At 47.6% G+C, this 12,078-nt stretch overlaps 1 protein-coding gene across 1 annotated transcript; it reads left to right on the forward strand.

Annotated features, from left to right (window-relative positions):
• Nucleotides 1-1,788: 1,788 nt before the first annotated feature.
• Shisa3 (shisa family member 3) lies at nucleotides 1,789-5,665 on the forward strand. Its single transcript, XM_050150122.1, has 2 exons — nucleotides 1,789-2,091; nucleotides 4,478-5,665. Exons 1-2 carry the CDS (start codon nucleotides 1,815-1,817, stop codon nucleotides 4,915-4,917), a joined length of 717 nt encoding a protein of 238 aa, XP_050006079.1. The 5' UTR covers nucleotides 1,789-1,814; the 3' UTR covers nucleotides 4,918-5,665.
• The last annotated feature ends 6,413 nt before the right edge of the window (nucleotides 5,666-12,078 follow it).

Raw genomic sequence — 12,078 nt, forward strand, 5'->3', positions numbered from 1 at the left:
TTGGCCTTCCTTAGCAGCCTGTTAACTTATCGTTGTCCCCTCCTCCCCAAATCTATCAGGGAGTAAGTTTTGAGCAGTCCGTTAAGCACGTGTCATGATGGAGATTGATTTTATAATTAAATAAAAATCTCGATTTTTAAGATTAAAAGCTAGAAGCAAATCTTTACCTGGAATAGACTTTAGTTTAGATACTTAAAAATAAGCCGTTTTATTCGACACTGACGTTTTTCTAGAAGCCTCTGGGACCATGGGCGAGCTGCGGATGTGATAAATACTTCTGACCGCACACTCGTGTTAGCGGCGTTCACACACTTTTCCTTCGTTTGTTTCACGAGACTTGGCTAACATCTAAATCGGTGGCAGTATTCAGAGTGCTTGACAAACTGTGTGGCTAAGACAAATGTCCTCACACGTACCGAACCAATAAACCCGGAGAGGAAGCACAGGTTGCCGTAAAAATAAAGCCCTGACGTTAGCCCAGGTTTCACATAACTCTGGCTTCACAAGGCTCTCCCTCCGCTGGAAGAGCCGTGCCCCTGCAAACAGCCCACAAGGGACGCATCATTTAAATAAATGTGTTTCTTTGCCCGAACAGAAGTTCAGATAGGCTCGATTATCATTAATTCTGCTCTTTTATTTCCTTTGCGGGCGCGAACACCGAAATCCTGGCCTTTGAAGTGCGGCTGGCGGAGCTGACCCGGGTCCTCCCCGGCGCCGGCTCAGCGGTGCGGGAAGGAGGCGACTGAGAGTGAACTTGTGGCGGCTAGGAGGGGGGTGGGGTGGGGAGCGAAGTGCAAATGTTGGTGATCTTAAAAATCAGGTTATCGGAACCGAAGGAATCCCTAGAATCGGCAGCCCAGGAATAAACTGGGTCGGTGCAGAAGCCGAGAGAACACCCGACGAACTCCAGCCTCCGCGCTCGTTTTTAAATGAAACCCGTGAAACTCAACCTGGCCAGCGTGTCCCCTCGCGAGCTGGCGTTCGTGGACGAAGGAGGGACCGTAGCCTTAGTCGTCGTTCTGAGGGTTTTTCCTGGCTACATGACAGCTAGGTGTGTATGTGGGGGTGGGTAAAGGGAGGGTGATTGTTTCCCTTCGGGTCACCGCCTAGTCCCGGGGGGAGCGTTGTGGGTGGGGGAGGCGGGGAGACGCGCGTGAACCTGCGGGTGTCTGGGACCGCACCACGGTGCGTCCGCTGTGATTAGCTCGCGCGGCGACCCCGGAGGGCGGACTCTCCTCACCCGCGTGTCTCCTCCTCCCTCTGCCTTTTTAAGGGACGCCCTGCAGGCAGAGCTGTCAGCCACCCCAAGTTCTCTGCACTTGGTCGCGGCTAGGCTGTCTCCCGCCCGCGTGACAGTCAGGGGCCGGAGCTGAGTTAGCAGCCGGTCCCCGGGCTCACGTGGGGAGCCAAGGTGCGCTACCCGCATCAGCCCACGATCGGGACGCTGTCTGGCCTTGTGGTTGTTAGTCCGGGGCCCGACGGCCCGCGAGGAAAGCGGGAAAGGAGGCGGCCCGGGCCCGGGTGTTTCTAGCGCGATGAGCGGGGCCAAGGGCGGCCGCTGCTTCAGTTGCAGCCTCCGCGGTGGCCTCCCTTGCGCCCTGATCCCCTCGCCCTCGGGCACCATGCTATCCTTCTGCCAGCGGAGTCCGTGGCGCAGCCCGCGCCTCCTGCCCCGCCGCTGCTAACCCACGAGAGAGCGTTCTCGACCGCGGGGTCAACTGGCAGCGCAGTGCCGGGAGGGAGGCGGAACCGTGGTCCCCGGAGCCCCGGCTCCGCCCTCCGACTCTCTAACTGCCACCAGGCGCGGGGCGACGATGGGGGCGCTGCTGGCGCTCTGTTTCCTCGTGGGCTTGCTGCGCTGTGGCCCGGCGGACGCACAGCAGCCTGGGGAATACTGCCACGGCTGGGTGGACGCTCAGGGCAACTATCACGAGGGTTTCCAGTGCCCCGAGGACTTCGACACGCAGGACGCCACCATCTGCTGCGGCTCGTGCGCGCTGCGCTACTGCTGCGCTGCAGCCGACGCCAGGTTGGAGCAGGGCGGCTGCACCAACGACCGCGGAGAGCTGGAGCATCCCGGCATTACCGCGCGTAAGTGCGGCTCCCCGGCACGGAACAGCCGTGTCCACCAGACACAGACATGCTTTACTAGCTCGGGGCGCAAAATGAACTCCGCTGGGTCTAGGGATTCAGAAAGGGTGGATGACCGCATTTCAGATTAGGGAATTCTTTTGCTTTGCAGTTTGGATCCCAGCTGCACGTGGTCTGCGCGGTTCGGCCCTAGGGAAAGTTTGCTAGGGATTGCAGGGACTGTAGGGCTGGCGTGCACCTGGTGCTCCTGGAGAAGACAGCTGGAACTAGCCTGGGTTTTCATGGGCGTTCTGGTCAGGAAAGACAGTGAAGGCGATTGTGGTCAACAGCCCAAATCCGTTCGTAGGCAGCTTTCTTTTCTTTTTTTCCTTTCCTTTCCTTTCCTTTCCTTTCCTTTCCTTTCCTTTCCTTTCCTTTCCTTTCCTTTCCTTCCCTTTCCCCTCCCTTCCCCTCTCTCACTTTCTTTTTTTCCCTTTTTTTCTTTTTGTCGAGCGGTAACATTTCCTCACCCTTCCAAACTCCCTTTATTTCTCTACATCTATTACCTAACTCTCTGGCCCAGCCCCCATTGTCATGCTTTTCAGAAACACCCAAGTCTTCGAGGTAGGGATTTAAAATTCAGGGTCATAGGGCTTTCTCAAGGCCCCCTATTCTCACGTCGGAAAACACGGGTCAAATTTCCGCTCACTTAAGAGGTGAATAAATCACCACCCCAAGCAGAGGAAATTTACACCTTGAAAAAAGTTTTCCACTTGAATTGGAACATTAGGGAAACCTTTTACAGCTCAAGGCGATGGTTTTACGGCCAGGAAACCCGAGAAGTGTGGAGCTGAGAGCTGGTGACTCCCCTGGACTGGGAGGCTGCGGCCTGGAGCCTGCACACTAAGAGCCTGAGAAACGCAGGGGGAGAGGGGCCGGAGAGACCATCCGAGTCTCAATCTCCAAATGACAACCCAAAGGAAAGGGGGTCAGCGAATTTCATTTCGGTGGTTGGGGGAGGGTGTCAACATTTCCAGTCTTGAGGACATGGGAAGTAGTTTCCAGACTATTTCCTGGAAAGCGGGAACTCTGGGCTATCATGGCCTGTTGGAAAACTAGACTTCTCTGCTGGTTCCCGGTCCTGGGACAAGATAAGCCAGCCTCCTCCGGGGAGCGGTGTGTGGGCAGTGGCGCGTGGGGTGGGGCTCCAAAAGAGAGAGCAGAGGATTGGAGTACTCTCACCATTTAGTGACTCTGAGATCAGGCCAAAGCAGATGGATAGTGGCTTTGTCTCCTGCGAGCAGTTTAACCTCTGGTGGCTTAACTACACAGAGCCACTTCTCGAATTTAAGATGGGCATATTGCCATCGGAGAATCAGTTTATTGATGAAACCAGCATGTAGCTGCTTGGCATAGGGCACAGGTCGTGCAGATCACTTTTGCCTGGCCTAGTACACCTCTATTACTCACATGGGGGGGCATAAGGGACAGTGTAGAACTAACTGAGCGTCTCTGGGAAAGTAAAAAGCATTCTGATTTGTATATGTATCCAAATAAGAGCGAGTTTCTATCTCTCATGGTCTCCATGGTAAGACCAATCAGATACAGAAAGCCGGCACAAGGGCCTTAGGTGACTCAGGGGTTTTGTCTGCAGCCCAGAAGCTGGAGGCTGCCTTGCCACCGGAGCAGCTGCCCCATGATACCTCTAGGGGGAAAAGTCTTGTTTCTATCTTCCCTTTAGAAATGGAAGCAAACCAGTTTGCTGTCTGAGGGATGCATTTAGAAAAAATCTGGGTCGCCACCACTAAGAATTGCACGTTGTTCTGCCTGCGGGTGGGAATGCAGAGGCAGAGGGATGGCCCCTGGAGTCAGGACTGGTGGTTTGTGAGGTGGTGGGAGATGCAGAAAATTGGGGCTCCCTGTGGACCTCTTTATATATCTCTAGAGACTCGTAACACCTGGGGCTTCCTTCAACAGGCCTGCTTCTCTTTTCTTAGACCGGAAACATTTGGACAGAAGATGGATTGTCAGTCTAGGAGTTGGGTTAGGCTCTTAAGTGTCCCACCATGATAGGCAGAACTCTTAAAACCTAGATTTAAATGCACATCCACGGTGACCCTCAAACTCAGCTTTTCCCTTTAGTGCGTGAACAGGACGACAGACTGTTCACTTCTGAGTTCCAGATGTTTAATATGACGGCTAATTGCTAACGGTGGCAACAGTATCAGTTGAACATTCCAGCATCATAGTTTGCGATTCGGAGATTGCCAGTCACATGCATTGAGAAGCTGAGCAGGAGCAGTAATGAACCTTCGGGCCTCCCACATCTAAGATGCTAAAGCAGAGAGACTCAGGGTATGAGTGACCTTTACCTAGCATTTGTGTGTGTCTGGTTTTTGCCTTTTAGAGCCTGTCTACGTCCCCTTCCTGATCGTTGGGTCCATCTTCATCGCCTTCATCATCTTGGGCTCTTTAGTGGCTATTTACTGCTGCACCTGTTTGAGACCCAAGGAGCCCTCCCAGCAGCCCATCCGCTTCTCACTCCGCAGCTACCAGACAGAGACCTTGCCCATGATCCTCACCTCCACCAGCCTCAGAGCGCCTTCCAGGCAGTCCAGCACGGCCACCAGCTCCAGCTCCACAGGGGGCTCTGTCCGGAGGTTCTCCTTTGCCAGGCCTGAGCCAGGCTGCCTGGTACCCTCATCACCTCCACCTTACTCCACTGGCCATGCCATACACCTAACCCAGCCGTCCGGTTTCCTGGTGTCACCCCAGTATTTTGCCTACCCTCTGCAGCAGGAGCCCCCATTACCTGGGAAGAGCTGTCCAGATTTCAGTTCCAGTTGACGGGTGGTGGCTGTGAATAGGCCCGTATGGTGAAGTAGGAGCCAGGTGGAATGTTGCTACACTGGCTGAGTCACCCGCACTTTTGAGGAATTTGTGGTAACCTATCACGATTGTGGAAGAGAGGTCCAGAAAGACACAGCACTTTTTGGTCTTGAAGTCCTTGGCTACGGACGAGATCTGACTTTGCAAACATGGTGAACGCTACAACGTATTCATCTTTTGTTAAAATATTCGGCAGTTTGATGTTCCGTTTTCAGGCTGAAGGAAAATATCTCACTGGACAGTTCAGCTATCCTTTGTAGAAAGGTGTCCTATGTTCCTTTCCCTGTGTTGACTGAATTATAATTACAAATATATTCATAAATAAGGAAGGAAACACACTTAATTGTAATTATAAAGGTTCACTTAAAATTTAATTGTTAAGTAAACTCGAGGGGCCAGTGAACCACCTATTTATGATTTTGGGAGTAATCTAACCATAAGTAATATTAGTAGGATGAGAACATTTACTTCTTAAATTAATAACAAATTTTGTTTAAAATGTAAGAGTTTTCTTTTTCCAAAATACAAGGTGTCAGTAACCACACGGGACAACTATAGTTTTAAATATAGACTCAGACATTTGCTGTTGCACAGATTCTGTGTAAAATCACTTCCCCTGCCATCCCGGGGGAATATTTATTGCAAACTTTTTGTTCAGCAATATTAGTGTTTAAAAATAAAAGTTGGACAGTTGGGTCTTAAGACATTTATTTGTAAAAAGAGCTATATATAAATGTGAAGACTTGTAATTTAACTCACTCACCACATTGACAGCACTAATTACCTAGAAGCCACACTGTAACTTCTGTGGACGTCAAAGGCCATCTGTTAGGGGAGCCATCGAGGAATCCACATTTTCTGTGCCACTGTGTGTGTGATGTCTGGTGATTACACAGATGGACCAGGCTAGAATAAATACATTTCTCTGGTTTCCTGAACTCTATTTGAGATTTTCAAATCAAAGTTCTTCAATGTATACTCTTAGTGGCAATTCAGTTCTTTGCCGCCTAATAAGAGAAGGTATCTTTATCCCATAGGTCAGAATGAAGGAAAGCATTGTCTTCATCAGAACTTACGAAAGCTGCAGAGGTCAGTTCTTAAGAGATCTCAGAAAACAGGCTGTTTGTGGTACACACACACACACATGCGCGTGCATACACACACACGCACACACACACACATGTCGCATGGCCTGTAGAGTTTGAGCATCTAGACATTTTTCATAGGAATCTGAAGTTCTGTCTTTTGTAACACACAGAAGACGTGACACTGCTCATCCTGCCCGACGTGGGGTCCGGCCGACCCTTCAGGCTGGACACCTGCCCGTTCCCAGTGCCTTGCCTGTTCCTCATGTGACCCATCTCCTTCGCTGTCACCCTGATGGCGCAGTTGGAGAGTCTAGCTTATGGGAGTCTATTGTCACCTATCACCTTCAGTAGCTCTGCCCAGCGTCAACAGAGGTAGGCTTCGGCCCTACGAGGGTGAATTGGCTTCCTTGCTTTCCAGTTGAGGATCAGAGGAAACTAGTTTGAAGACATGCCTCCTCTGCCGGGAAGTTAGAGCCGTGCCAACTTCTAGCCTCTTCTCTTTCCCACATGCAAATGTGGTCTTTCTCCCAAGTATTCAAGATTACACGAGACCCCTACAGAAGCAGCTGAACGTAAAGAACAGATCTTCGAGACTGTGCTCATGTCTGATACATGTCTGTATCATTAGGCCGGTTGTAGCCAGGTCTGCCCTGTACCAGTTCTTTTTAAGGTAACATCTGCAAAACTCCTACTACAGTGCCGAGTAGGTGTGTATTAACTTACCCTGTGCTCCAAACAACTCTAACACATTATAGTCACCATAGTACGGCCTTGGAAGTGGAGGCAGAGGAGTGTTGGGCAGTTCTCTACAGCTAGGTAATACTGGGGTTGCTGGGTAGAGTTGGTTCAAACACCAGGACCGCATCTGCTTTGAACATTTTTTTTTTTTGAGGTAAAGTGTCCCTGCAACAAGGCTGGTCTAGAACTCACAATCCTGCCTCCTCAGCTCTCCCCAGACTTGTGTGCTGGGGTTATGGGTATGTCTCACATAACGGATGTGGGTGTGCTCTTATATGCTGAGTCTGAGGGCAGTGAATGTTTTTTACTTTGTAATCTCTTTAGTTGTCAAAAAATGAATTTCATGGGTAATATACCTGTGAGGATGGGAGGGGTGGAAGGAGGGAGAGAGGGAGATAGAGGAAGAGAGGAAGGGAGGGAAGAAGGGGGGGGGAGAACGGGAACCTATTAGACATTGTCAAAGCTTCAGCAGATTACTAAGGACTCAGAGGCCAATCCTTTATGCAGAGTCACAGTGAGGGGACTGAGCCAGTCTCACCCCATCCCGTGCCCACTTTCAGAGTCAGCTAGAGGGTGAAATGCCCCCGCCCATGCTCACTTTCAGAGTCCGCTAGAGAATGATATGCCCCCCCCCCGTGCCCAATTTCAGAGTCTGCTAGAGGGTGAAATGCCCTCTCGCATACCCACTTTCAGAGTCTTGCTAGAGGGTGGAAACGTCCCCTCCCATGCCGAGCCAGATTCTAGTTCCTCGGTGGCTGTACTTCCCTTTTCCTGCTGTTTTGGAGAGCAGAACGCGCTCTTTAGGCACACTGATGTTGAGGAATTTGTGGAGGGTTCACATCTAGATTTCCCTGCAGGATTCTCCAGCCAATCAACTGGCCATATAGTATTTAAAATTAGGATGATACTGTGTACGTACCTCATTGTTATGTGGCATTCAGTGACATTGAATCATATGCTCATGTACTTGGTATCTTTGCACAGGTCTTCTCTTTGGAAGCTAAGTGACTGCTAATATTATTAATATTACTATGATCTTATCATAGTAAAGCCATCCCATGGCAATTTCTAGACATGTTCCATTCAACAAACCTTTGAATGGCATTCTTCACCTTTGGGTCCAGCTCTGTGTGAGGGACTGAGAACACCAAGGGGAATAAATGCAGTTCTGATTCCAGAAGTCACTCCACTGCATTACTGCCCAAGGCACAGCAGCTAATACTCGAGATGAGGCATTGTGGGTGCTTTCACGAAAGAAGCACTGTTGGCACCAGGAGTGTGGCTCAGTGGATAAAGTACTTGGACAAGCCTGCATGCCCGAATGCGTCCTTAACATCCACGTAAATGCTGAACGAGCAAGGCAGTCACCTTGTATTTCCAGCTCCCTACGAAAGTGAGGATGGATCCCTGGCAAGCCGGCTAGCTAGACTAGCAAAATCAGGGAGCCCTAGCTTCCCCTGAGGGGCCCTGCCTCAATGAATAAGGTAGAGGACAGTCAAGGAAGACTCCTGATATCAGCCCTGGGCTTCCACATGCACACTCCCACACAAATGTGAACCCTCCCCTCCCAAACACAAATACCACACATACACATGTAAAAAGAAAAAAGAAAAAAAAAAAAACCAAAAACAAAACAGAGGGGCATTGCTACTGTCCCTTCTCCCTGGGAGCTCAGAGCTCACAGTCAGGTAGGGGAAGGTAAGTCCTTGAGTCAGTGCTTAGGACTCACTGTGACTGCAGGCATGACGGGAATGCAGGGTACATGGAAAGAGACCACATACTCTTACTGAGGGCCTGTTGTAGACACAAAGAAATGTGGAAATGTATGGAGGGTTTGAGTGAGGAAGACTAGCGGGGGCAGTAGAGAAGAGTGATGGAATTTGAGGCAAGAAGATCTATGAAGGAAAAGAACCAGGGACATCTAGGGACAGATTAGAACTCTTGAACATCCATGTGACTGGATACACACCAAGTACAAGTAGCAGTCTTGAAAGATTTTATAAGGGACTGTGAGTCCTCATATTTTCCATTTTGGACAGTTAGACATGAAGGGTCAAGTCATCTGACATCTCTGAGGACAAGATAGCCATATCCCACCACCACAAGATACAGGGGCAAGTTGTCCGGTTGAAGTTTTGTTTTCATGAAGAATTTGAATTCTAGCACCCTCAAATTATGATTATTGAGAAAACTAGAACTCTAGGAAACTAGAACTTTGAAATATGGTTGTTTGTATGGTTGCATTTATTAAGCAATGCATATTTCTCAAGAGCTTTCTATGCTCTGATGTTGAATCTTCTTTCATCTGAAGTAGGACTGTTATATGCTTGTCTCGCAGATGGAGAAACCAAGGCAGGAAGGTTAAACAGAATGTCCCAGGGCAAGAGACAAGGGCAAGAGAGTTAAGATCTGTGTCCCAGGGTGTCAGCTTTAAAATTCTATGTTCCTTATGACCATAGCCTAGAAGGTCCAAGTTTCTTAGGAAAACAGTTCAACATATTTCTCAGAAAATCCACTGGGGGAACTGACGAGTTTAATAGGGTCATGCATGTCCTATAGCATCAGGGGTCATAAATGTAGCTTGTATTACAGTATAAGAACATGAAATAAAGCATAAAAAGAAGTATTAAATGATAAACATTTTACCCTTGGGGCTGGAGAGATGGCTCAGCGGTTAAGAGCACTGACTGCTCTTCCAGAGGTCCTGAGTTCAATTCTCAGTAACCACATGGTGGCTCACAACCACCTATAATGAGATCTGGTGCCCTCTTCTGGCCTACAGGCGGGATACTGTATAAATAAATAAATAAATAAATAAATAAATAAATAAATAAATCTTTAAAAAAATTACCCTTTACATGTGAGAAACAGGAGACACCAGAGTGTGGTTTGGCAGGACTTTTGAGTCTTAAGTCTGCGTGGGTTTCTGGTTTTTGCAGAAAAGAGGTTTTGGGCCATTTTCTTCATGGCTTGTTTTCTCATTTGTAAAATGGAAGAGTTAACAGTTCTCATTGCTTTGGATTTTCTGGGTAGGAAGAACCACTGTCTTAAATCACTTGTATTCTAGTAGGGAGGGAGCGGGGTCCTAAATTAATGTGTGTACACAGAGCAGGTGAAGAACCCTGGAGTGAAAGCAGAGGACCAATTGCTGTGGGATGGCAGGCACCACTGTGGGACAGAGAACAGAATATCTTGATAACTTATGACCCCTTGGTAGGTAGCCAGATTTCTGCCGTCGCCTATTATTGCTCCAGCATGTGGGGAACTGTGGTTACTGTTAGTTACCTTCCAGCACTGGGACGGGATAGTTGAGGTTGAACTTCAGGATATAAGGTTTATTTGAGCTCATCGGTTTTGGAGGCTCTGTTTGCTTTGGGCTCATGATGGGGCAGCCTGCCATCATCATCGCCGGAACATGTAGGAGGCAAAGCTGCATCCTCCGCCAGCCAAGGGGAGAAGCGGGATTGAGGAAGGGCCAGCCATCCAATCCCCTGTGAAAGCCTGTGTCCAAACATCTTCCAGTAGGCCCCGCCTCCCAGGGGTACCACTCTGTGTACCAAGCCTTTAACATATGGGCCCAAAACACCGCATGGGTTAGACATTCATTTTATCATATGCTATAGAAAACATATCTAACAGAGTTAGATTGCTTTATTATACATTCTAAAGACAACTTATTATACTTTTAATTGCCTAAATGGATAGGTTGTTTCCCTCTTATTTCTTCTATCCACTTATTCATTTTTTTTTTTTGGTGTTAGGAGTTGTATGTCACATTATCAGATTGATTTGAACCCACAGGAAAATTTTTCTCTAAAACGAGATAAATAAAAGGCTTCCTGAAAATACATCCAGTTACAACCAGGAATCTGATACGTTACACTGAGCTGGCATTAGTTTACTTTTTAAATTTCATATTTGTTTAGAAAAAAATAAGAATTTACAGGCATGTTATTACGGGAGCTAGGTGTTAACATACAATTATGTACCTGGCTATTTAAAAACTGCAATTAGACATTCATTATTAGTGGAATTATTCCAACAGAATGTTTCTTTCGATTGCTACCCAGTTTGTACCTAGAGGTAATAAAGACCAAATGTCACAAAGTATTTCATATTTTCCAACGTCTTTTTATGAGTTTACTTGTGAAGCTATCTAGCCTCGGAAGACCTTTCTTCATTAAACTGAGGTGCCTATGTTACAGCCCTGATAGCTTTAGGTTAGAGATGCTGTGAGCATGGGAAAGCAGACTTTAAATGGAGATGACGTATTAAATTTATGACGTCATATTTTAGTTTGTTGTTGCCTATGGCAACAGTAGAAGGCATCTGAAATCAAGGCATCAGTAGCAACACACACTATATCTTTTTTAAAGGGGAATGGCTGTTAAGTGTGTAAGTTATAATAGGATTCAGAGATAACTTTCCATCAAGCACTTTACTGAGGTTTTGCATGAAGACCCACTACTGGGTGCCTCAGGAGGTCTGTGGGAGAGGATAGGGGCTCCCAACAGCCAATCAGACGCAACCACAGTATAATCAAATCAGATACTTTCCAATTTGTCAAACCCAGGACCTCTGTATCAAGAAATCCTATTTCTGCACTTAATCAAACTGCATCTTCATTGGGTGCGCTTCTACTAAATGATTCTTATTTCTGGAAAAAAAAAGATCCTTATTTCTGGCCCTGAACTTTTGGCCAATTTTATTATTTTATGGTTCCATCTTTCAAATGCTATTATCTAAACTTGGCCACCTCTCTCTCTCTCCCACCCTCTTTCCCTCTTTAAAGTGGGTTTAGAAAACCTATGAAATTCATCCAACACAAAAGGACAGAGAGCGGAGTGAACTATTGACTGGCAAGCTGGTTTAAAATGCAGAGATAATGCCGGGCGATGGTGGCGTACGCCTTTAATCCCAGCACTTGGGAGGCAGAGGCAGGCGGATCTCTGTGAGTTCGAGACCAGCCTGGTCTACAGAGCTAGTGCCAGGACAGGCTCCAAAGCCACAGAGAAACCCTGTCTCGAAAAATCAAAAAAAAAAAATTAAATAAAATAAAATGCAGATACGTGGGAGACATTTCTAAACAATAAAGTCAAAATACTATAACTTTTCAAAAAATAATTCTCAGCTAATCACACAGACCACCCGCCTATCAAGTCAGAGCTGGTTTTATATTTCACTTAGCCGAATGAAGTGGATTAAATATAGCTGTAAACAAAATGTGAAGGAACTATCAGGTGGCCGCACTGTCTCAAACTGAACTGCTTTACGAAACGACGTAATTTCTAAA

The sequence above is a fragment of the Alexandromys fortis genome, unplaced genomic scaffold (assembly GCF_014885135.2).
Source record: "Alexandromys fortis isolate MF-2015 unplaced genomic scaffold, M_Fortis_MF-2015_v1.1 scaffold_0, whole genome shotgun sequence".
Lineage (NCBI taxonomy): Eukaryota > Metazoa > Chordata > Mammalia > Rodentia > Cricetidae > Alexandromys > Alexandromys fortis.

Excerpts from the sequence above, each read along its gene's own strand:
- Shisa3 (XM_050150122.1), top strand. The coding sequence starts at position 1,815 with ATGGGGGCGCTGCTGGCGCTCTGTTTCCTCGTGGGCTTGCTGCGCTGT. Across the intron at positions 2,092-4,477 it reads GCATCCCGGCATTACCGCGC|AGCCTGTCTACGTCCCCTTC; the intron begins GTAAGTGCGGCT and ends TTTGCCTTTTAG.